Raw genomic sequence first — 25229 nt, 5'->3', positions numbered from 1 at the left:
CGGCAAAAGGCCATGTAATTTGTGACAGCTGTTGTCTTTGATCTCATTGAATAGGAGCTCCGTCAGCAATTTGCGCCGTTGGTAGAGGGTCTCAATGTTGCACTCTTTAAGAGCTTCTTGGTAGCCTAAATCTGGGAAAATTATTTTTAGAAGCACCTCGCAGGGCGGCGTTACGTTAGTGGGTGTTTTCACAATTGCCAATCATAAGAGACCTACATGTATGGTCAGCTATTTATTACGTCTCATACCGGCGTATGTGAACCACTTCAGGTATGTTACCAGTCACATGCGTCAAAATATAGTAGTTCTAAAAATAGAAAGACATGGGACAGAGTTGAAAGAGTACAATACCTATGGAAGCTCCAGAAAATGGGCTCCTGATTTGGGGCTATTTTACAGGACTCGTAGGTGACCATGATTCTTGTGTAAACATTTAAGACTGATTGAGCTGGTGAAATGGCTTTTTTTTTCTTTGTCTTTCGAGGCGTTTTACTATGCCTAATTGGAACTCGGTTATTCCGAATTCCCTTCTTATTAACTAGTGTGTCCCGTGGGCTTGATTCTAAGAACTTTTATTTCGAAGTTTAATTTAAAAGGTTGTTGACTAACTTCGGGCGCTTTCAGAACACACTGTGGCAATTATTGCCTTCGTCCATTGCGCTCAATTCAAATTGCACAATCTGCCAGCAGTAAAAACCACAAATGAAGTGTTCTCGAACAAAGATCACTAGCGTGAAAGTCGTGAAGAACTGTAGGTATAAAATTCCTCTTTACACTTTACAGATAAACTTACCATCTTTGATCTGAATGATATGATGAACTATTGTGAAATCTTTAGACTATTCTTGGGTTTCACTCACGTGATCAACAGCCATGTTTTTCAACGAAAACAAAAGAATACGTTAGCATAATAATAGCTTTCAATTCCCGGAGGATTGGATCGGGGCACCAACATGGCCGCCATTTCATTGTTTGGGGACACCAACATGGCGCCCATGACGTCATGTGAAACCCAAGAATACGTAAAAGCATCAAGATAATCGTACATCATTTTATGCTGAACCGGTTATTTCGAACTCTTTCTTTTTCCCTTACGACTTCGAATCAACGGGGTTCAACTGAAATTCACTCATCTTGCAGTCTTGATGATGATGACTCGGTTACATGTATCCGTCGAATAGTTGTATCTTACCGCTTTAAATTTGAACTTCTACTTCTAGTCGTAAAAAAAATACAAAAATTAATGAGCGAAATAGAGACGTTGTCAACTCACTCTCTCCAAAGGTATATTCTTAAGAAAAAAAGTTTACGTTTTTACAAAAAGTCATTGAAATGGAAGATTCATCTTAACAAAGCGAGTTTTTTACTCTTTCTGGACTGTGACATACTTCATCATAAGTACAAATAAAAGCCCAAAAACAATGGTTCCCGATGCGTTTTGTTACTTACAAAATTAGCTTTGCAAGTCTTTAAAACTTGAGGCATTTAGGTGCCTTACATGTCCTCCCAACTTGAGAATTTACCTATTTTTGTCTTTATCAAGTAAAGAATTATGACGATCCTAAAGCCTACTTTTCAGATGTCGGGAAAATTCCAGACGATCGAGGATAAAGCCTAGTTTTCATATGTCGGGAAAATCCGAGACGATTTTGCAGTTTCCCGGCCGTCCAAGACTTTGCCGACCAATGAAAACCATAAATCGTAGACATCCCCGATAATTTTGGGATAGTCGGGGACGATTCGGGAAAATAGGAAGCGTTTATATTTTCCTACCCTGCGAGCAGAGTCTCTTTCGATCTTCCTAGATAAGTCGGGTAGAGGAAAGTAGACTCTGCTCGCCGCCTCCACATTCTTTGATTTGCCGCTCATCCAAAGAATTGGATGAGTCAGTCCAGTTTCGACTTGTCAAACCTGTTTTTTTTATTTTTGCGCATGATCAGTCGCCACGCGTCATCAATATTTTGAAATTTACAACAGCGTGGCAATTTTAACTGTTAGAATTTCCATGAGTTTTTCCTATATGTGTCGGTTAAACTAGCCTGATAGAAACCTATAAATTTTTCAGTAAAAAATAAAATGGCATTTTTAAGATATATGGACTATCTTGAGTTTCCAATGAAATGATTCCTTGATTGTCGTGTGTTTGCCGGAGTTGTTCGAAAATTTTCCGACTTCTTCTTCGTTTTGTGGCTGGCTACTGGTCACGCGTGACTGACACCGGATACATAAATTTTCAATTTTTAACGCATGCTCAATACAAAATTTCCTCTTCCCGACTTATCTAGGAAGATCGAAAGAGACTCTGCTCGCAGGGTACTATTTTCCCGACGTGTCCCAGATTTCATTCCCGACATATGAAAACTAAAATTTGTACTGTCGGAGGCAGACAGTTTTCAGCTTTCGGCGCACTTTTTACTTTCCGCGAAAGTCACTATAGGGAGAATCTGGGACAAGCGTCAACGATTTTCCGATACTCTGGGACTGTCAGGAAACTGCGAAATCATTCCCGACATATGAAAACTCAACTTTGTACTGTCGCAGACGTTGGCGATGGTTTTAGCTCATTGCCAATCCTCAAAATTGCAAGTTTCAATTTTTGGCGCACTTTCCACTTTTCCACCAAAGTCACTATCGGGAGAATCTGGGACAAGTGTCTGGCGATTTTCCGATGTGTCGGCAAAATCTGGGACGCTCGGGAAACTGCGAAATTCCCGATCGTCTGGCCAAATTACTGCTATTCCATATCGTCTCAACTAAGGCATCTCTTAATTAAGCTTATTTCTCGGAGATTCCAACCCTCCCGTTTTGGCCGGAAACCTCCCGTTTTCGGCGAATATTTCCGCCCCTCCCCCTTTTTTTCGCTTAATATTCTCCCGGTTTTGAAACTCTTCCAAGCCAAAGAAAGATAATATTTTCTTTGTTTAACCAGTCTTTTTTGCACGATTCTTTGCCGTTTTTCTGTTGCTCCTCACCCATTCTTAGTATGAAACTTTGGCTTGATAGCTCAGTTAGTAGAGCGATGTATAGCGCGGTCTGCATGGTAACGATTTTTCCACCGACTGGATGCTTCTTGCCGAATACCATGGCCACATGCATGGAAGCGCATACATTTAATACGTTTTATTTCCTTCCAAGGACACCATGCCTCTCGATGAGTTCTTCTGGACTCTCTGAAATGAGTTTCCATGTCGAGGTCGGTATGCATCGGGGAATTTTCAGTGGCATCAGTACCACAACCCACGCATTTAGTGTGCCTGACGATGGGTGTTCTGGAAATCATCATATGGCCAGTTGCAAATAATGCCTGCCAGATCTTCCCTTCGGCACACAATTAGCGCTTGGACGAACGTTCTCATTTTCGGCTCTCGGGCACCTAAAGTCTTAAAGTACTCAAGAATCGAGTCTGTCGGAGAACCTGGCTGTGTCAATATCAAGGCCAAATCCTCAGGATCGACGTCTAAAGCCAAGCCCACACTGCGCCACGTTTTTCTTTGAGGGGTCTCTCGAGAATCAAGTTTCTTTTGGACTTGGAATATCATGACATCTATGCACCCTTTTTCAGTCCCCTTACGCAACTTCTCCATCTCAGAAATAACGCAATCTTAAAAGGAACAAAAGAAAACGGGAACTTACGAGTAAACTTGTTTACTGGTTGAATATGATTGTGCATAGGTAACGCTCAGGGGCCGAAGAAGATTAATCGGGTGATCATAATTCCTTTTGAAAATACATTGTTCGTGGTTAGTCTTACGAAGCTCGTTTCATCCCGACCAAGGGACTCGTCAGATACCTTTCTGCTTTGCAACTTTATTGTCAAAAATTTGTGCGGTCTGGAATCCTTATGAGACAAAGTCGCGTTCGCTAACAAAATGATGACAGCAATCTCGCCTTATATCTCATAAAGATTCCAGACCGCACAAATTCTTGAGTGAAAATTGACGATAAAGTTGCAAAGCAGAAACTGGGAAAGCAGAAAGGTCTCTGATGAGTCCCTTGGTCGGGATAAAACGAGCTTCGTAAGACTAACCACGAACTACGTATTTTCTCAAGTAACTGTCAACTTTATGATCATTATGCCATTATTCCTGCTCGGAAATTTTCGTTATGCCCTTATTCCAGTAAAAAAGAACTCATTATTCCGTTGAAAAAAATCTTCTTACATTGGAAAATATTGAGCAACTATTCCGCACCGAAGTGGTGCTGATGGCTAGTGAGGGTATCCCCAAAGGATATCCGGAGTTTGAGTAGCCAATCAGCGCGCGCGTTCAACGCTATCCACTGTTTTAGTATATACTAAAAGTCGTTCTTCCTTTAATCGGCCCCACAAAATGGCATTATTTAATTATTCCAACAAAAATTTCCGTTATTCTCATTCCATTATTCCTCTTCACCCCCTGATAATGCATTTCAAACAAGACACTGCATGGAAATTCAAGTTGAGCGTAATACTCTCGCAAGCTGATCAAAGCTGCTATCAAGTTTTCGAATTTTTTTAAACTGAGGAAAATGAAAGGATGAAACGGTTTTTACAGTACTTCCTAATGCTCTAAAACTGTATAAACGTCGGCAGCTGTAATTTCATATGACAGAAGAGGTGGGCAGTAACGAGAACTTATATGATAGGCTTTAGTCATATTTTCAGGGTATAACTTGCATCGTTATCAGTTACTTCCCCTGTCATTGTCAATGTCGCTGTCTTTGTTATTGCCATGGATTGTCATTGTCATTATCCAGCTATCGTCTTTGTCCTTGTCATTGTCATTGCGTAAGTTCTCCAAAAATTGCAGGCCACTCCTCTTCCCCTCAAAAGGTGAGAGGAGAGTACGGATGCTAGAGAGAGTAACAAAACATGACAGCTGGAATAGAGTATTTTGATATGGTCAGGTAGTTTGGTACCATTTGATTGTTTCAGGTGTCAATGCTTTCAAGCTGGTATATATTTACTCTCTTTTTTATCAGTAAGAGGCAATTCTTTCTTTCGCTCTCGCCCCATTTCGCGCGCAACCAACGCAAAAAGCTCGTTGAAACTCTTGCTGCGCACGCTACTTGCCGCTTCACATAAACGCAAACTAAATCTCTCATAGTAGCACTTCTCTGGGCGGCAAGGCTTACCTTCAGGAATCCGTTCGATGTCGAAGCCGACGTTCTGTTGAGCAGGGTTAGCTGTGAAATAAGAAACAGCGAGTCAAATTTCTTTCCTTTTTGCATATGTTGACTATGTTTTCAAATTACATTTGCATGTAACCCATTTGGTTCCAAATTGTTGTACTGGGTGTAACCATTCTCGGAGAGCCAGGGGCAGTCAGTCGGAGCGGAGTAGCCTGTTCCAGGCTCTCAGATAGTCGAGAAAACGAAAGGAACAGCCTGTGAAAAGCGAGTGGGGGCTTGGGTCGAGGCGAGGCGCCTCGCCTCGACCCAAGCCCCCACTCGCTTTTCCCACGCAGTTCTTTTCGTTTTCTCGACTATCTGAGAGCCTGGAACAGGCTAGAGCGGAGGAACTTGAAAAACGAAAGTTTTAGAGCCCTGGGGCTCATTCGTCCACCCCGAGACTGCCCATGCCTCTCCGAGGATGGAGCTTAGCAGTTTTAAAAAACGAATCCTTTATAACCAGTCCGTTTAGATTTTTCGTGAAAATAAAATGAGACTGATTTAGCATTGCGTCCACGTTAACCCACAAACTCGAGACGACGGTATGCCGCTTGTTATGAATGCATGAAGATTCTCTCTTTCAGTCCAACTTGGCTCTCTTTTCTCGATGTCTGTAGGTAATAGACAAGAAATGAGCTCTAATCAAAGAAGTTTCTTTGATTTTTGGCAAAACGCAAACTTCAGCCTGGCTTTTGCCGTTTGACGTATTCGTGATGCTAAATCATTTTAATGTCAGAGGAGAGACGAGAAACGTGAAGGTGGTAAGTGCAATTAAGGATCCCAACATATTCAAAGTTTCGCTCAAAGATCCCTTAACCGTCACGACCACGGCGGGAAATAAAAGGATGACACTGCCACTGCGCGAAGACCAAGCTATCACATCAGTATCAGCCTTTTTGTTTACCTTGACACAGGCATTCCATGCCATCATTGGTAGGATTATTATCCAACGAAGCTTCGTCTCTGTTCACATGGACACTTTCTGTCAATCAAGAAAAAGTCAAAAGGATAACAACACTGACACTTCGCGAATAGCCAAGCTATCATATCAGCATCTGCGTTTTTGTTTACCTTGACACAGGCATTCCATGCCATCATTGGTAGGATTATTATCCGACGAAGCTTCGTTTCTTTTCATATGGACACTTTCTGTCAATCAAGTAAAAGTCAAAAGCGTGAGCGTCAGCTATCATCCAGTTTGTGATTTTCAGACATGACTGGAGAAAAACACGGAAATTATTGAACTAAATAACAAGCATCCAAAGGAGCCAAAAATGTTTAACTTGACGCGTGCATTGCTTATCGCTGTTGTTCGCAATTCTATCCAAAGGCGCTTCGTCTTTGTTTACGTGAATAGTTTCTATAGACCATGAAAAAAATCATAATTTAGAAGAAATCGAAACAGTTGACAGATTTCATCGGATACGGTTGCATAGATTTACATGTAGGTAAGCAGTGAAAATCCTTACGAACGCGGAAGGAGGAACACCTTCCGGAGAAACTGAAACTATTCATACAACCGGGGGCTTGTATTTTGTTCCGCCAACTCTTACACAGACCATCCTTATATTTAAATTTATAGAAGGTATTTTGTCTAACGGAATTTCGTGAGGTAAAGTTTCGTCCTTAGGCCGCAAACTGAAAGGATTCAACTTCTCTTACCGAAAGAGGACGCGTTGGAGACATTAGTGCTTGGGTTTGGTGATACCGACGCCCTGTCAAGGTCACCACCTACGCAGAAACAGCAACATATTAGATAGATAGGAGGAAGTAATCATTGCAGTTGTGCAAGCCGTTTATAGCTACTATTGGGAGGAATGCGACGTTTTTGAGACAGACGGCAACCGGAAGTGAACTTTCCGCATACCATAACACTAGATACTAAGCAATACAAATGTTGTTGTGTGAAGAGGAAAAACAAGTCATCTTTTGGTTGCCGTCCTAGGTCGCGTGCTTGCTCTCGTCCCGTACCCCAGCAGCAGATTTCTTGCTCTCCCCAGATCGCGCTACCCAATGCAACAAGGCACTTTTTATCCGCACCCCTCTAAGGATGGCAGAAATCCGCACCGTCGATTTCTTGTCGGCACCTTTCAAAACTGAAATCCGAAGGGTTGATATTTTGTCGGCAGCTTTGAAAAAATGTCCGAGCGGTCCAAATTTTGTCGGCATCTTTGAAGAAAAAAGCCGGAGCCCCTATTGCAAAAACCCGCCATCCTTAGTGGGTGGGGGGGGGGGGGGTGCGGAAAAAATTGAACGGCCCCTACAGAGGAGGGCTCCTTCGAGCAGACGTCTCCCATATCCTTTGTTGCACGAAGGAAATATGATAGGAGACGTCTGCGCGCAGGCCAGCATTTCAATAAGTAGGTCGAGGGAATCGAAATTTCGGAAATCGAAAAACATTACGACCATCGGGTTTATTACATACATGTATAAGCTTACATACATAAGACTGCACATGGACTTCATGCTGTCTATTTACGAGAACTCTGCCGATTTCGAGTAAACCTCTGAACAATGATAGTGGCTAGGATATGTTGAACCATGGCGAAATTCGTATGGAGTGTCACGGTATACCATGTGTCATGGAGTATTTAAAGAAATTCTGGTCGGTTGGCAGACCTTATTTATGGAGCATCCACCTCAGGATATGAGTACAATAGAAGCAAATAGAAGGAGAAATAAAATCAGCAAGGCAAAGTGGAGGAAGTGACAACTTACCACTGTTATGCGCCAAATTTTTCTGTAGTCCATCCATCTCTACATTTTCACCTGAAAGGAGACCAGTGCACGTGAGTTATGATGAAAGCTGGCGGTTTTGTATTGTTAGGGATTCTGCCAAATGATTTTCTACATAATTTTTGAAAAATTCATTGCTTATAAAGATATCAAATTATAATATGATTTATTAACCCTTTCACTGACACTTACAAGATTTTACTCTGACTAATGCCGGACAATTTTACTCTTCACTGGGGACCCCTCAGGAGTGAAAGGGTTAAATACTCAACAAAATGTCGGTTTTCTGATTGGTCAATGATGAATGCATAAAAGGTCATAAAAAGGTTATCGAGTGCAAGTAAAGAGGAAGTGATGGAGTGATTTTGTTGAGTATGTGATAACTAAAAAGTTCATATGAACTTGTTCGTGCATTTCATAATTTATGGTCACTCATCATATTTTGAAAGTTCTCAAATAAATTGCACTCGCCATTGAATTTTTAGAACTTTCAAAACATTACTTGTGCCCATAAATTATGAAATGTACTCGAGTTCATACAATTTCCTATACTAAGCATACATCAATACATGTTAAACAAATTTTTGTGAGGTTGCGATTCCACGTACTACTGTAAAAATTCACATAAAAGAACGTTAGTAGTGCATTGAGATTTGGCAGAAAATAGAAGAGCCTGTTTACCCTGCCAAATAAAAACTAGTTCTTCTTTAAAAGAATCAGCAGAATTATGTAGTGGTTAAACTGGGCCCCATCTCAATTCAGTGAGGATGCAGACCACCACATTTTAGCTTGTCCCAAGCTCTAGACTTTCGATGAAAAATAAATATTAGTGTTATGCTAGGTTTTAAAGTGAAAAAAATGAACTAAGAACTTTAACAATATTTATTTAAGTCAGTTTAATGATGTTATAGTATGTACATGGTATTTCATTCAAAACCTCTATCGAATTATTAAAACAGTGTTAAATTTCACAGCAACAATAATGTGCATTAAATTAATCTAACCAGATCCAAAAATAAGTATGAGTTCCACGGATGTACATATAGACATTACAGTAAGTCTGCAACAATATCACAATCAGAGTGTTTTTCAATGCCATTTAAATGGTATCTGTAATAATTATTATATGATAAAAAGTCAACTTGAGGCCTATATAAAGGTGAAAACTGACCAATACAGGGGTTTCATGAGAAGCTGGTCACTGGCAGTATACCGATACCGCCATCTGTTTGTCAGGAATTTGCCTCTCATTGCGGGCTACATGTACTCTGCCTTGATTTTCACTCAAACCCTTGTAAAAGACCAGAGTGATCACTGCTTACATTGATTAGCGCAGACATATGCTTATATACTTTTTTCCCTTTCATTTAAGAGGGAGAAAGACCATGACAGATTTACTCAACAGGTACTAGCAGTATTTATTTAGTTTCTTTTTTTCTGTGATTCATATTGTTGGTTGTGTGTAATGATCAGTTTTGTGACACTTTTCTTGACTCCTAGTAAAATGGAGTCTTGGTTCTTATTTCTTATTAATTTAAAACTATTATTTCCTTTTTAATTAATTATTTTTTTACATATAATATAACATTCCAGGATCGGCTATTCATCGAGTTACGAGCTGAGTTGAGTTTGAGTTGAGTTTGAGTTAAGTTTGAGTTAAGATTGAGTTACAGTTTTTGACGTTTTTCAGAATTAAAAGTAGTGAATATTCAGTACAAGTCACTTCGAAAACTGTTTTCTTCGTGTTGAAAGCTATATTTGCATAAATTTTTGCAAAATTGCATGGCTTTCCTGATCAAAACAATCTCATTATTATTACACCTTTTAAGGCATCATTCTCGTTGCTGCTGTAAAGTCTATCGACGTGAAAACGATGTCTTCAAAGGGATAAGGGTAAGCCATTTAAAGCCAGCCCGGCGGCTACGATGAACCGTATTTGTCGTGCGGCATCATGATCCATCATCAAACGAAAGAGGACGACGAAGGGAGCCCGCATTACGCTTTTTGCTCATAACCGCTGAAATTCTAAAACACAATTGTCACGTTTGCTAGTCTCCGAAGTTTTGTAATGCAAGCCGAGCATTTAATTAAGCAAGTGAACATTTTTGACCTAGTCACACATGTCGGAAAACTATTTCACTGCAAAGTTGAAAGAGACAAGATCAATCAATCAATCAACTTTATTTAAAACATGGTAAATGGCTCAGCAAGCTGGTTTTCAGACATGCCGTGTAAGAATTACAAAGTATAAATGCCAAAAAAATTACAAGATCGACTAATAAACTAGGTATAACTTAATAGCGCTAAATATTATTTAATGTCAAAGAAATTTAAACAATAGTGATAATTAGTAACCAACATAATTTATTATGTAATAATACGAACAAGCCATGCAAAAAAATGTGCCCTAGCGATTTAAAATGTGTCCTAGGATATCGCACGTTTAAAGCTTGCCAAATCCCTTATCTCATGTATTTGATTTGACTGTTGGTTCCAAGCATTTGCACCTCGAGTAATCAAGTAATGCTTGATTATGACGTCTAGTTGCCTAGCTACAATTCCAGCCAAAAAGATGGTGACACCAACCCAAAATGCAACCCCTTCCCCCCTTTTCAATGTTGATTGCGCTATAACTTTAGGCATTCATGAGAAAAGTCAATAGTTTTTTTTCTTCCCTACAACTTCGAAAGGAAGGAAGGGTTGGGGGTGAACTTATGTGTGGCATGAAGTGTCCCAGAAATTTAAGACCGAGATTGGGCCGGGTCTAAAACAAAAGTCACTTTCAGTTTGATGGGTCACTCGTACTTGCAGGTCATTGTTTTACCTTTCCGAAAGTAACCCAAAATTAAACCTTCCATTTGTCTAACCCTAGGCCTAAAAACCCTTTTCTAGAATATGACTTGTTACTAATCAGGGAAAACACTATGATATGATGTTTGTTTCGCTCACCTTCTGTTTCCTGTTTCTAAATGGTAAGACTTGGCATCTTTGCGCACTTCGGGTTCTGGTTCTCACTCAATGGAATGTTGATAGTTAATCGAAGAGGTGCCGGCAAGCGTTTGAAGTTACTTGTTATTTACTTGTTAATTAATTTTGGTTTTTCGTTCACGGTTTCTTTTGTTTTTGCCGCGGGCAACTGTGACATAAATGAGAACTGACAAAGGCACTTCCGAGGCTAGGGTCAGTAAGGGAAAAAACGGGTTCCAGGTTCCGAGTTCCAGATTTTACACAAACCCTCATTGTGGCTCACTTGTTCCGATAATTTTGTGTGATAGCCGATCATAAAAACCACGCTGCTGGATGACAAATGGTACGTTTAATCGTTTAGCCGCCGGGGCTATAAGCTGGCTTAACAGTAAAACCCATCTTTAGCCTTACAAGAAGACATCTTTTCTGCGTCGATAGACTTGATTTCCAGACGGAACAACCGCGCGCCAGTGGCTCAGTTTGTCATGCACGAGATCGTGAATTCAACTCCGGACGGACTCGCAACACTCAGGGTCTTAAAATAATTGAGGAGAAGGTGCTGCCTTTGTAATAATATCCGCAAATGGTTAGACTTTCAAGTCTTCGCGAATAAGGACTATAAATCGCAGGTCCCGTCTCACAAACTTCAATGTTCATAAACTCTGTGAGATGTTAAAGATCGAACCACACAGTGTCATGGTCTGGTCTTTTCATCAGCCATATGGTCGGCTTGGCATAATCTTCTAAAGGGACCATTGGTCGATGAGACCACATAACAGCAAAACAGACAGTAGTCAAATCGAAGGAGTCCCAAGTGCTGAAACTGGTAAACTGGTAAACAAGGATACTGCCATGCATGAAATTTCAAGATTGTTTTGATCAGTTTAAAACCATTTCGTAAATATACACCAGTGCACTTCACGAAAACGGTGTTTCATGGTCTTCCCCGTGACTTCTACTTAATATTTATTAGATTTAAGTGCCAAATATGCCAAAAACCGTAACTCAATATTAACTCAATTTTAACTCAATCTTAACTCAAACTCAACTCAAACTCAACTCAAACTCAACTCAAACTCAACTCAACTCGTAACTCGTAACTCGATCAATAGTCTATCTCTAACATTCCATGGGATGTGAGTGGGAATCAGGGTTTTGTCTACCACCCCACAACTGACCACAATTAGCATGAACGTAGTCCATTCAAGGTCAGTGAAACTATTTGTACTAATTTGTCTGTTTTAGTTAATTTTAGGTTATTGGAGATGTCTATATTTATCTTAGATACCATTGTAGCTCATTTTAGGTCATTTTAGATACTGTTGTAGCTTATTTTAGGTCATTTTAGATACCATCATAGCTCATTTTAGGTCATTTTAGATCATTCCTTGTTGTAGTAACTATTGTCGTCAGCTCAGCGAACACATTCCAAAAGAAAAGAGACCTCTGCTAGCAGGCAAGCTGCGTTAACACGCTGAAAAGTTTTAAGAGTGTGAGTAATAATTAATATAAATTGATGTCACTTTCCCTAGGTCCAACCCTCTGAGGTCCAATTGGTCAGTTTTGAACGTGAGTAATGGTGTTTTGTAGAATCCAAAATTACAATCACAGTAGACAGCCTTTGGATACAAATCGAAGCTCAAAATTTTGCCAGTCAGGTGTTAAGCAAACACACTTTCAAAATCTGAAGAAAAAAAGGAAGTGATTTTTTGATCATAGTAGCACTTAACTTGACAATGTATAAAAGAATGAGCTAGTGTTGCATTTTATTCCATTTGTCCAAATGGTGATGCACCATGACCAAGGTGCCAATTTTTTTAGATTACATGTAGAAAGATAAGAAATACCTTGCTCCACGGAGGCATATTCCTTCTTCCTGCTTGTAGAGCCTGAATGTTTCTGAAAATACTTTTTGTAAATGTAGATCAAGGAAACAACAAGAACGAAAAGTGCTGCTGCACATACTGATGTAGAAATGACTTCGAGTAAATAATTGCTGTTTCCAGTTTTGTCAGCTCCATCAGTATAATTAGCTCCTGGGTAACTCACAGAGTTATTACTATGAATGATACCTGTTGTAATGACTTTAGAGCCAGTGTTATTAGACTTCCATTCTGTCCCTATTGAAGAACTGGCTGTAGGCTTGATGGTACCAGTAATATTAGTGTTATTAGACTTCCATTCTGTCCCTATTGAAGAACTGGCTGTAGGCTTGATGGTACCAGTAATATTAGTGTTATTAGACTTCCATTCTGTCCCTATTGAAGAATTGGCTGTAGGCTTGATGGTACCAGTAATATTAGTGTTATTAGACTTCCATTCTGTCCCTATTGAAGAATTGGCTGTAGGCTTGATGGTACCAGTAATATTTGTTTCATCAACATGACTTCGATGATTTTCTTTGCACAGTTTGTTTTCTTCAGTAGCTTCGCACCATTCATTACTTGGTAATCCAAGTGCTTTGCATTCTTCCATTCTTGTATTTTCTTGGCTGCTGGGACAGCAGAAGAAGCACTCTTTACAATCATCAAGGTGTGGGTCCAAGAAATGTTTTGGAGGGCATGATCTCCCACATTTGCGGTCTTGAGTTAGAGTGCATTGGTGAAGCACAATCTGCTTTTGGCACTCATTACAAGAGCTGCACATTGATGAATCATCTGTGTTCGAAAACGTCTTGTTTGGTTTACATTGCTCGCAGTTTATTGTTGTTCCATTTGGAACTCTCTTCCATCTCCCACATTGTACTGGGACACCCATGCCTGGAGGACACTTTGGACAATCTTCACACTTTAATGTTCTTTTTGGGTTTTTTGGATCGTATATACTGTATTGTGACATTCCGCAATGTTTTGATGCTGCAGTGAACTGTGTTGCAGCAAACATTATGGTCACTACTACTCCCACCTGAAACACAAACAAATGCTTTGTATCTGCTTTCTTTAGAATACATTACTTTTTCATTTCCAGTGATAAAAAAATATATGTGCAGGCAGCCTGTGCACCACTGAAATTGTATCTATGAAACAAATGCTGTGGAAAATATATAGAAATTATTTTCATAACTCTAGATGTACCAGTTAAACTATAAGGAGAAATTTGACTAGCTTTAAAAATAGAGTTTTGTGGTAATTTGAACTGCAGTGAATTTCAACAATTGTCTTCAAACTTAATTATTTCTGTCAACTTGCTCACTGCATAAGGAGGCTTATTTGTAGTATCAGGTTCACATGCTCTGTTGCATGCAATATACACAACTAGAAAGAAGGTAGGCGATCCGACGAGAATTTGAGGGAAGGATCGACGGCGTTTGGGAGAAGTCTCGGTGCCATACGAAATTAAATATGACAGTTTTTTGGATATAAATAACTAAAAGCGACGAAATCATAGAAATCAAGTAAATTCAAATCAAATCAAACGTCGGTTATTTGAGGAGAGGGGGAAACCGGAATTCTCGGAGAAGAACCTCTCGGAGCAGAATAGCCTGAGAAGCCACAAATGGCTCGACTCTCGAAATTTAAACCGGTCCACATGGGAGACGTATGAAATATAACCTTTACATTTTAACGTAACGCGTGCAATGTATCGGTACCATTATAAGTCACGCTAAAGAACAAATTACCTGCCAAATGAATGGCTTCTTATCCGGAAAAGAACGAAACATAGGCAAGGCCAAGAATCAGGCTATCAATCCTGCAAACAAGAAACATCACGACTTAAAGATAGCTAAAAGGCCTTCGAAGATCAATATTATTTTAAATTTTTATGACGATCAAAACCAAAGCGATTCAAAACCAAAATAAATCGCTAGATCGGTTTGACATCATATGCAAATATATGTTTACCTCAGCAAAAATTTCTTTCGGTGGAGTTGCCAAAAACGTTCTGCCAGAAGTTTAGATTGTTTGGCAAGACCTATATCAATCTTTTGTCTTCAGCGAATAAACCACTATTGACGCTTTTAGAGATACAAAACGTGCGCGCTTTAGGCTAGAGACCCTGAGATATCGTATTACACAGTCGCATGTGCTGAAATAAATATTCAGCATATTCCCACGCAAAGTTCATTTAAAGGGTGATGTAATCGTCATGGTCCCAAATATTGTACGTCACTGTTATGATCACATGGTTGTATCGAATAATACTGAGAAATTTTTCGAATCCCGAAGGTTTTACAGGTGAGAATGCCTTGTCTCCATCCAACCTGGCTTCAATAACCGGCATCGATAAACTTTGGTTACGAATGTTTGTTTGCTGTTGTGGCTAAACGGGATGACATCTTTTTATAGTCACGACCGCAACATCTGCATACTTGTCGTCCTCAAAGTTTGGTTTCCGGGTGACTATAAACATCGTCGGCATCGTGGAGTCATCGTAGGTTAAGCTTTGCGGGTTTTCGTGTTCAAGTCAAAATTAAACCGATAGGCTGAGATTTCTTCTGTGCCCCCAAAATTTGATTTATGCTTTGTATGTATTCAGCCATCGAGTTGTACTTAAAAATGAGTAAGGATAACATATTTTTATAAGTATAAGCATGCCATTTGCTCTAATACCTGACCGGCCTCTCGATTTGGGATCGCTGTGCTAAAAATTCAGCCGTTTTGTTTTAAAAAGTAAGAATTGAAGATAAATAAACTAAGCATGATTGCCGACAGATTTCACAAGAGCTGCATGGTTTTAGTATGACAAAGAGCCGAAAAAAACAGATCGTTGACAGCCTTGCTGAAATTAAGTTCTTTCTTTGCCGCCTTTATTGAATACCAATATTGAATCCCAAATAATTAAAAAATCAGTCTTGACATTGTCTGTCTGTCGCAACCATTCCTTCCATTCTTGCTCACGAGGGCGGGGGTTTTTCCCTTTATCTCTAATCACCGCAAAAAATAGTTTGTCTAGTTTCGGAGCGTATCACTTCTGCGTTCACAGGAAGAGTCGCTTCTTGGCTTTAACCAGGAAAATCTAGAGATTCCAGGAGACTTGCAGTGGGTAAATTTGTAGCAATTGTTCATATTATCTATGTACAGGTTCGGTGAAAAGTAGAAGTTGCTTGGTAATTGCGTGGGCATTGCGCGCTTTCCTGAAGTCATGAGTAAGCATAAACGAAGTACGGTGTCTTTGTGAATTTTTTTACTTATTGTGGACACAATAGTCCGGAAAATATAAATCTTAACCCGCAAAAAGTGGAATGCAGACATGGGTATCTCAAGGTTTAATGTCGTTGCCAATTCAAGTAAAAAGACTTTTCCAGAATCGTCGATCGATACGCCGTCATCCATAAACTGCGCCTGCATCAGCACATTTTCAAATGATCTTGATATCAGCTTTAATTACTTCTCAATTAAAATATAGGGTACGGAATTGGTTAAGGCCATTTTATGCTTAGTGTTTTATTCTTTTTTTGATGTAGTTATTTTACGACAAGACAACTAAGCGATTCTCTCCAAAATTAAGTACGCTTGAAATTTGAAACTTGATCATTCAATTCTTCACGTTAAAGCCCTATTTTCCTTGACAAGTCCACTTGTCAAGGAAAACTTGCCGACTGTACACACTAGCAAGTTTTCCTTGACAAGTTTTTCCTTGACAAGTTTTCCTTGGTAGTGTAATTGAAAAATATGACAAGTTTTCCTTGACAAGTGCTGCAAATCAATAATATCCTTGTCACATTTTCCTTGTTGTCCATCTACACGAGCAAATTTCTGACTTGACAATTTTTCCTTGTCAAGGAAAAGCTAGCACGCCAGATTTTCCTTGACAAGGAAAATTTGTCCACTATTTCCCATCTACACGAGCAATTTTTCCTTGTCAAGGAAAACTTGTCAAGGAAAAATTGCTCTTGTAAATGGGGCTTAAGTTTCAATTTCTATAAAATTTAATGTTTGAATTTTCATTTCAGGAAGGTTTCAGTTGTTGCCTTTATCTAGAATTGTTGATAAATACTCGGCATTAAATAAACGCAAGATTTTGAAATAGGTAAAAAGGAATGTGTAATTAATCGTGGGAAAATCACTTTGACACCCACACGGAAATGGGGCACTGAAAAACGCAGACTGCAGACTGTGCAGACCGTCTGTAAAATGAAAATTCTGTTAGCCTGAATTAGGCCTAAATAACATTCGGTTAGCCTAATCAGGCCTAAATAACATTCAGGTTAGCCTGTTTACGGTTAGCTCTCAATAATAGTGAGGGTAACGCCATATTTTACCACTGGTCTGCACAGTCTGCAGTCTGCGTTTTGGCGTGACCGCACGGAAATGGACCTTTTCAAATGGAAGCTTGGCTGTCCTTAGAGATTTCAGGAAGTGTTCGAGAACCGGGCTAAAATAAGTATTAACCGAAAGAGGGACTTTCAAACAACGAGTTAACAAGAGATAAAGAAAAATTGCAGAATCGACAAAAGGACAAACAGACATGTGAAAAGCCTATAAAATTCTCTTCACCCCCCTAATACGATAAGAAAGAGATAAGGGAAGCGGCTGTGGGGGAATTTGTGGATAGGAGGAAACCCGCGTTTTTTTTTTATTAAAACGAAGTTAGGAGTCGTTCTTGAGGGGAGTGCATTAAAGTATGAATCGACTTTGCTCTAAAGACTGCTTAACACGTGCAACGAAAACGCAAGTGCGTGGAAGTTCACTCAGTCCAACCCGCAAACCGTGAAGCATGCTTCTTCATTTTCTTTCCTTTCAAAGCGTAGAGATTCGCATGAGTGGTTTCCCATAGAACACTGTAAAGTATGATGGGAGTAAAGGGCTTACTGAAGCAACGTTGTCAAGAACATATGAATCTAGCAGTACTTCACGTTATCGCAGTTTCACTCGCAACTTTAGATTGAACTTACCCTGGATTCCAGAGCGACTCGCTCTTTTCATAGCGAGGAAGACTCGCTCTTTTGTCGCTCTTTTCATAGCAAGAAAGTAACCTCTGGAATCCAGGGTAGATTGAACTAGGCATGCAAGCGAATGTAGAGCTCTTACCTTTTTGGCACTCCTTTTCGTCACTCGGCTCTGAAGAGACTTAGGGTTGATTGGTCCATATGAGAACTCTTGTAATTTTATGGACTTTTTCTGAGCTAACGTTTCCTTGGACATTTCAGTATCTTGATGAACGTCATGTCTGCTCTCGTTGGTAACAAGGCCACCTTTGTGCTGATTGTTTCTTTTTCCTGTTTGAACACAATGCTCCATTTGGTAAGTTTTATTTAAAGGTTTAGTCACCACTGATGATGAATCATGACGAGTCATCACTTTTTGTGTACAATTATGTCAGGAAGGTGCTCTTCCGAGACGGGACAATCTCACGTACCCCTGTTCCTTCTAATTCCCTGTGAGAAATCTAATTCGTGTACCCCTTTATGCAAAACTTAAGTCAATAAATGGAATGACAGGTTTGCTTTTGAGCTGATCTATGAAGCAATCACTGACGTTTTGGGTCGTAGAGATTACAACGCTGGCGCTTTGAGTATTTTCTGTAATGAAAATAAATGTTTTCCATCCAAAGTTTGACAGCTATGTTGGAAATCACCAAAAAGCTCAAGCGGATAAAAAGTTCACTGATTTTTGCAGTGATTTCTCTTAGTTAAGTTATTTTCACGAGGAGAAAACAAAAGAAAAAAACAAAATGGCCATAAGAGAGTCTTAACTGTAACAAAATTTGTGATACTCTTTACCATCTAGATTTCATTGGATATATGGTTTCGTTTGCACATGACATAGGCTCGCTCAAGTGACGAGACCGGTGGGGTCTTTTCCTAACAGTTCTTTACCTTATTTGTGCAACCGCGGGACACAAATCAGAAAAAATCAGTTAAAAACGAATCAATGCCCATGACCACACAACAGTTTGCCCTGCTCGTGACTCCAATAATCGTTTATTAATATATTCTCAATAAATCATTATGAATACGGTATTTCCTGCTGTATATAGGTGGTTTGAGACCTATCTCTAGAGACACAGATAACAATAATGTAATGTGCAATACATGAATAGTGATGGTGGACGAACAAAAACCTTTTGTATTCGTCCACCAACATGGCGGCGGTGGCGAAAGGGGAAATAGCATAGCTGGACCTTACTTCCTCTGTCCGCATATTAAATTGTGACTTTACGTAATATTAATGCGGTGCCAAATTTAGATCACATAAGTGATCAAAGTACAAAAGCATCCCAACCATTGTACATGTCTTAATCCACTTTCACTTTCGATACAGAGAATTCGAGATATGCGGCAGATAAGAGAAGCAAGGTCGTGCATATTTTTGATGCTTTTCATATTTTGGGAAACCACCTTCTCAAACAAAGCCTTTTCCTTTTATTTGTGAGTTGACTGTTATTATATGAATCCTGTGGTCATTGTATGAAGAGGAGCGCTCCGGCTTAGACGAAGACGACCCGACGACCTCGAAGGCCGTCTACAACAGACCTATCGGGAAGGGGCAGGGGTAACGGAATACAGCAACAGCTTACACATTAAGCTGCGAAAAAGTAGCTCTTCGACGCAATAGTGCTAAACCAGTCAGAAAACAATGGGCGCAAAAAAATTACAACAGATACAATGGAGCCTAATCCTAAACACAATAGAACCACAGCCTGAACAGGTCCAACGGGAGGTCGTAAAGAATTATGCGGCACATGATCTGCTAAAGCACCCAGAGGCATCCTTCACACGGGATTAACGAAACCGCATGCGTAAATAAGCACTTTTCAAATTACGATTGTCAAGCCCAAGGGGACTCCCATATGAAAACGGGTAGGGATGCTAAATTCCCCCCTCCCCCGGGTTGTCAGGTGAATTACTTGCAAGTGCGAAGATTCCTGTGCCAATTCGATTTGTTCACTGAGCTTGAAATTGATCCTAACGGGTCAGTTGACAAAAGCACGATCGAAAGAAGTTTACATCCCGAATTAAATAAAAAATCTACAATAGACAAGACAGACAAGTTGAATACTTTCACCAACCAATAATGCCAAACGTTTATAATAAACTCCTTGGTTAATTTCTAATCTGGGATTAGCGTTAATCGGCTTTTGAACAACCAGGCCCTGAACAACAGCGCAAATACCATACAAGAGGACGAACATACATTCGAAACAGTAGGCCTGACATAACTATCAAAGGCCAAAGTATTCCAGGCCGGATTTCATTGGCACCCAGAAACCTTTTGAAGTCACAAAATCGGAAGGAAAGAATGGTTCAGTGCGTGATGTATTCAAAGAAGCATGGTCACTACAAAAACGTTAATATTGCCATATGTTCTTATCAGTTAATATTTATGATTGCCACATCTGCGGTACGGCTTGCCGCGTTGTGGTTGACACTTCGTCATGGGCAGCGGTCCGAACTCTTAACAGGATTATTAATATATCGAAAGTGGGCTTTCGCTGTTTTTTTTTCAGGTTTCAGGGCAAGTCACATCAGAAAGAAGGTGCAGATGGAATCAACTTAAGATGTTATTTCCCAAGGGAATCGAATGCCGCAACTGCCCAGAATGTCCCGAGGGTCTTGGGTTAGTCCCGCAGTGTGGATCACGCATAACGACTGATGAAGCTGTGGAATGTACTGAGTGCCAGGAAGGCAAAAGCTACTCTGACACGCACGATATATCTTCATGTAAGCCTTGCACCATCTGTGACCCTAATGAGGAAACAATCAGTCCTTGTACTCGAACAAAAAATGCAATTTGCGGGACGTGCAATGCTGGGTAAGAGATATTTAAGGGGAGCCTCCACACTTACAAAAGAACAATCATAAACTGCAGAAAGAATATTTACAGTCAAATTTATTTGAAAATCTCTCAAAGTAAGTGTTTGCATTACAAAAAAGGGAATTTTATAATCGTTTATTTCACTTTCTAATTTCTTGGGCAACCGTTATACGTCACACTTATTGAAAATAGCGGCTCCGGGAACTCAAATAAGCAATTCAAAAGTTCATTTCTTTCTGATACAAACCAAGAGATCATGACATGATCTCTTGTACAAACGCTTTCTTTGAAACGGTTTTAAACAAATTGTCAACAGTGTTTCCTGTGGTTTAAAGTTCTTTTTAAATTGGATTGGAGGTTCCGTTTAACCCTTTACAAACTTTCGTTTGTCGTGATTTTGTAAAATGTCCTTATGAAATAAGAGAACGTATTATTAACATTGACATTTTTCAAGGCGTGTCGCCTAGTAAACACTAAAACGGAAGTAGTTTTTATATTAAACGAGAAAAAAAAAAACGAGATAACTGATCTTCAGTCATGAATAATTTTTGTAAGCTAGAAAGGTTTTGTTGTATCAGTTAACGACACGCTAAAATGTTGAAAAAGGTCATTAATTCACTGACTCGAGGTGCATGTTTACCACAATGTAAAAGAGCGAAGTAAAATATCACACTTTTCGTCGACAGCACGCCGCAACAAATGCACTTGCTTTCTTACGTCAAACCTAAGGACTCAAATCCTGACACAATCTAGTTGACTGAGGACAAAGTGTAAAATTTGTAATGATCCATTCAAAGGGTCAAATTTTCTAGTCACTGAGAAAACAAGACCCCTTCCCGCAACGAGTTTGTGCTATAAGCTAGCCACTGTCTGCAAGAGAAAAGAATGTAGACTTTCTTAGATGGCCTTTACAACTCATTCGCCAATGACGTAACGTAGTACGTAAGCCATGACTGGCCAGTTAAGCAGACTGTATTCTTTGACGTCATGCGTGGTGCCATCTCCCCTTTTCATAGCGACTTGATGTCTAAACGATGCACAATATCGTACTGAGCTCAATTTCCTGGACCGTACGTTGAGCAACGCTCTCTTGTCTTCCAGTGCAATTGATAACAAATTGAGCTTAAAAAGCGGGGCAGTAACTTGAAGTGCATCCCTCGAAAGCAGTTAGTCAGAAAGAGGTATCGAATCGAACAGGATGGGGCCATCCTCGTTGATGTTTAGCTGTGTCAGATAACAACCTCTTTGATCCGTGAACTTCTTAATATCCTATTCAGTGGGCCCTACTCAATAGTTGTAAATTATCCGTACCGCAAGCTCTATCAAATCATTTCATTACCGTTGCAACTCTTCAGAAAAGATGAAATACTGAGTGCTAAAAAGATAACCAATTTGTTTTCATGGCAGTTACTATCGAGCGGTTACTGGAGATTGTCAACCATGCTCCTGGTGTTGTGCAGACAGCAGAGACGACGACAAAGAAAGGGAGTGTATGGAACAGTCCGGCTTGCCTGCCAATAGAGTTTGTCGCTATGATGTCGACACCATGAAGTGCGCACCTGATGTAAATGAAACAACTTCATTGGTGCACCCCACATCCACTGTGAAATCCATAAAAAAGTATGAAGTTGCGACCCATGTCATGAAAGAAGGGACAATGAACAGTAAGCTGTGGTTGCTTGCGCTTATTGGTTTCCTCGCTTTGGCTATGTGTAGTTTGGTCGGTCTCCTGTACATTTACCGGATGAAGAATGTAGTTGTTGCCAACCCCTTGTGGAAATTCTGTGTGACTAAACGTTGTAAGTTCTCAAGTCATTCCTGATCTTCATTTTGTAGTCAGCATAAAGGCAGAACTCAATGGTACCTTTTAGCTTTCTATGCTAATTGTCCATCTCATTCTCTAAAAGGGAAAGATACGTTATCTATTTTCTCTTTCCAGCGTACTTGCTGTCAATTTTGAAAGAAATAATTCAGAGTTATATTCTCAGCACAAAAGAAGCTATAAGGATGCACTGATAGCACTTTAATTGTCTGGAAACCCCTTATATTTGATTGGTGAATGGAACCAACTAGAGTGAGTTTCAATCAAGTGTCGTAAAATCAAAACCAAAGTAATTACTTTGGCCAATCAAAAAGGACGGAGACAATCCAGTAAACCAATCAAAACTCGAAGTAATTACACGTAGCCGACACAAAGCGTGGGAAAATGTGCACGCGCGATCCATGACTGGTTTTTGTTTCGGTTTCACTTCTGATTGGTTGAAAAAGTGGCGCGAGAACTTTGAACCAATCACTGAGTGAAGAAATCATAACCCAAAGCAATTTGCTAATTACTTTCGAAACTCAATAGAAAATCGCTCTAACGACAAACTAACTTCCTATCCAATCAGTCAACGGTTCAACTTTGAAAGACCAAAAGCAAACAGAGGAGATATCTACAATCGTGGACAAAACTCTTAACAAAATTACCCTTCCTAGCGATGACCAAGTTTACCCCCCCCCCCCCCCCCACCTTCCCCTTCCCCGACTCAATAAGGAGCTTAAGCATGCGACGTGTTTGAGACGCGGACGGCAACCGGAAGTGAATATTTCCCGGTTTGAGTATGGTTTTTTCAGCGTGTCTTGTCCACGATTGTAGTTTTAGTAACTTTTCAATCTCGGGTTTTGATTGGTGCACCAAGTCTCGGCTATGAGCTCATATCTCGTACCTACTTGCTCTAGAAAGCGAGATTTCCAAATATCCAAACATTTTTATTAGAATTTAACAAACCAATTACAATTACAATTACAATTAACTCGTATCCAACGCTAATGGAATCATAATTGTTAAATACAACTTTATATTATAATTTTGTAAACGTGCCAACTACTTGAACAGAAGTCATTGCGGTTATGTGTGGCACAATAATGACAACAGGTGATGTCAGAGATATCTTAGATATAAAAAGGTATTTCTCAAAATTTTATAATTTCTAATTTTTTAGCCAGTCAAGAGCAATCTTGCAACGCTCCTCCATCTTCGATTGTGTTCGGAAGAACTGAAAGAAGTGAAGTTGTTGTGGAGGAATTCTCAAAGAATGGAAAAGACGGCAGACATTATGTTTAACACTGTCATAAATGTCACTCTGTTGGGTTGCTGTTTCATCGCATATTGTAGCGAACTCTAACTCGTCGTATGTACGGTAATGCCTCTCAAACTGAAGAAATGGTCCAACCATCCACTGTCTTCAAGGCATGTCTTCAAGGAATGAGTAAGGGAAGACCAAGAAGCCATTCTCAACACCACGAAAATCGGAAGCTATTTTGTAGCAGCAATTGTTGAAGTGGATCCGAGTTCTCTTTCTAATGCATTTAAACTCGTTTTTAATATGGTCCAGCAAAACTCAGAATAATTACACAATGGTCCTTAATTCATGCGGCGGCCATGTTGAGTCAAGCCTGCGAACGCAGACGTATTTCCGCCGGAAATACGTCTGCGTTTGCAGGCTATGTTGAGTCCCGAGGGATTGAAAATTTTTTTGTTTTGCATCACCGAAACTCGTTCCCAAACATTTCAACTCGAGGCTTCGGGTACGAAATCTATCGTCTATGGCCAACATGGCCGTCGCGCGAATAAAGCCCATGGCAAAAAAACCAATTTAAAATAAATTTAGCGTATGATTTTTTTAAAGAACGGAAATAATACGGGCTCTTTCCTTTAGTTTCTGTCCCGTTCCACCCATAGCAAAACAAAACCGTTATAATCCAAGTTGAGAAACTGTTAGAAGATGAAAGTAACTGTCTCAGATTAAGGCTACTTTTTGAAACGGGATCGGTTCTACTATCAATGTAAGTACTATGATAATGAAAATTTTTTCCATGTCATGAAGTTAGTACAGTGTAAAACAAGTGTCTTCAAAACGTGTTTGGTACTCCACACAACTCAGTTTTCATAAAAGAGAAGCGGTCCTTTTGGTGCGTCGACAAGATTTTTCATAGGCTTAATAGGCCTTTAACTCTCCAAATTGCAACTAGCGATACAATTGGCACTATTGTTCTGACTTTTCTGTCCTATATTTTAATTACTATGGACAATTCGGTGTAACTTATTCTCGTTAACTTATAGATTGGGCAGTGCTTAAAGCCTGTCACTACTCTCTCGATCCTTTGTTACAGCTTCCAACGCGCTTGTTTTATGTAAAGCCCTGAGATAGGTTGCCCTTTAACTATTGTAGCGAGGTCCTTGCAGTTTTTTTAAAGTTCTGATTCTGTAAGTACAGAACTTACTGGCGCCGACCTGTAAAAACCCTTGTCAATCCATGTGTACGATACGCCTGTGCAGTGAATACCGTGATTATTCATTATTATATGTATTCAGTGCACAGACGTATCTTACACAAGGATTGACAATGGTTTTCACAGGTCGGTGCCAGAGAGTTGGTTGTGACTGTTGTTGTTCACGAAATGCAATCGTTGAATAAAAAAGAGTTTAACAAAAACGGTGTTAGAGTTGACTTCAGGTCCCCGGTAAAGTTCCTAAAAACAGGCCAGTGGACAATCCGGGTATCGATCCCGGGTATCGGGTATCCCGGGTATCGATCCCGGTACCTCCCGCTCGGGATCTGTGGTCGGAGTCTCCGAGTAAGTCGAATAAAATAGTGCATTGATTCTGCGTGAGAAAACTTAAGACGCTCATCCAAT

General features: G+C 39.9%; 2 protein-coding genes across 7 annotated transcripts; one reads left to right on the top strand and one right to left on the bottom strand.

Moving 5' to 3' along the window:
• Positions 1-219: 219 nt before the first annotated feature.
• LOC137992922 (uncharacterized) lies at positions 220-17957 on the bottom strand. Of its 3 annotated transcripts, none has more exons than XM_068838493.1 (9): positions 17823-17957; positions 14471-14541; positions 12699-13755; positions 7867-7917; positions 6811-6879; positions 6220-6297; positions 6053-6130; positions 5113-5163; positions 220-3601 (listed from the first exon to the last, which is right to left on the bottom strand). In XM_068838493.1, the coding sequence occupies exons 2-9, from the start codon at positions 14510-14512 to the stop codon at positions 3246-3248; spliced, it is 1782 nt and encodes a 593-aa protein (XP_068694594.1). In that variant the 5' UTR covers positions 14513-14541; positions 17823-17957; the 3' UTR covers positions 220-3245. The 3 variants fall into 3 exon arrangements, with proteins under 3 accessions (XP_068694594.1, XP_068694593.1, XP_068694595.1); XM_068838492.1 differs by lacking the exon at positions 17823-17957 and adding an exon at positions 14694-15109; XM_068838494.1 differs by lacking the exons at positions 6053-6130; positions 17823-17957 and adding an exon at positions 14694-15109.
• Positions 7490-25020, top strand: LOC137992924 (tumor necrosis factor receptor superfamily member 14-like). Of its 4 annotated transcripts, XM_068838499.1 has the most exons (6): positions 7490-7937; positions 9257-9289; positions 17942-18035; positions 20242-20546; positions 21957-22348; positions 23534-25020. In XM_068838499.1, exons 2-6 carry the CDS (start codon positions 9270-9272, stop codon positions 23653-23655), a joined length of 933 nt encoding a protein of 310 aa, XP_068694600.1. In that variant the 5' UTR covers positions 7490-7937; positions 9257-9269; the 3' UTR covers positions 23656-25020. The 4 variants fall into 4 exon arrangements, with proteins under 4 accessions (XP_068694600.1, XP_068694604.1, XP_068694601.1 ...); XM_068838503.1 differs by lacking the exon at positions 9257-9289; XM_068838500.1 differs by lacking the exons at positions 7490-7937; positions 9257-9289 and adding an exon at positions 15712-15834.
• The last annotated feature ends 209 nt before the right edge of the window (positions 25021-25229 follow it).

Source organism: Montipora foliosa, chromosome 2, assembly GCF_036669935.1.
Source record: "Montipora foliosa isolate CH-2021 chromosome 2, ASM3666993v2, whole genome shotgun sequence".
Taxonomy (NCBI): domain Eukaryota; kingdom Metazoa; phylum Cnidaria; class Anthozoa; order Scleractinia; family Acroporidae; genus Montipora; species Montipora foliosa.
This window is presented reverse-complemented; position numbering and strand designations above follow the sequence as displayed.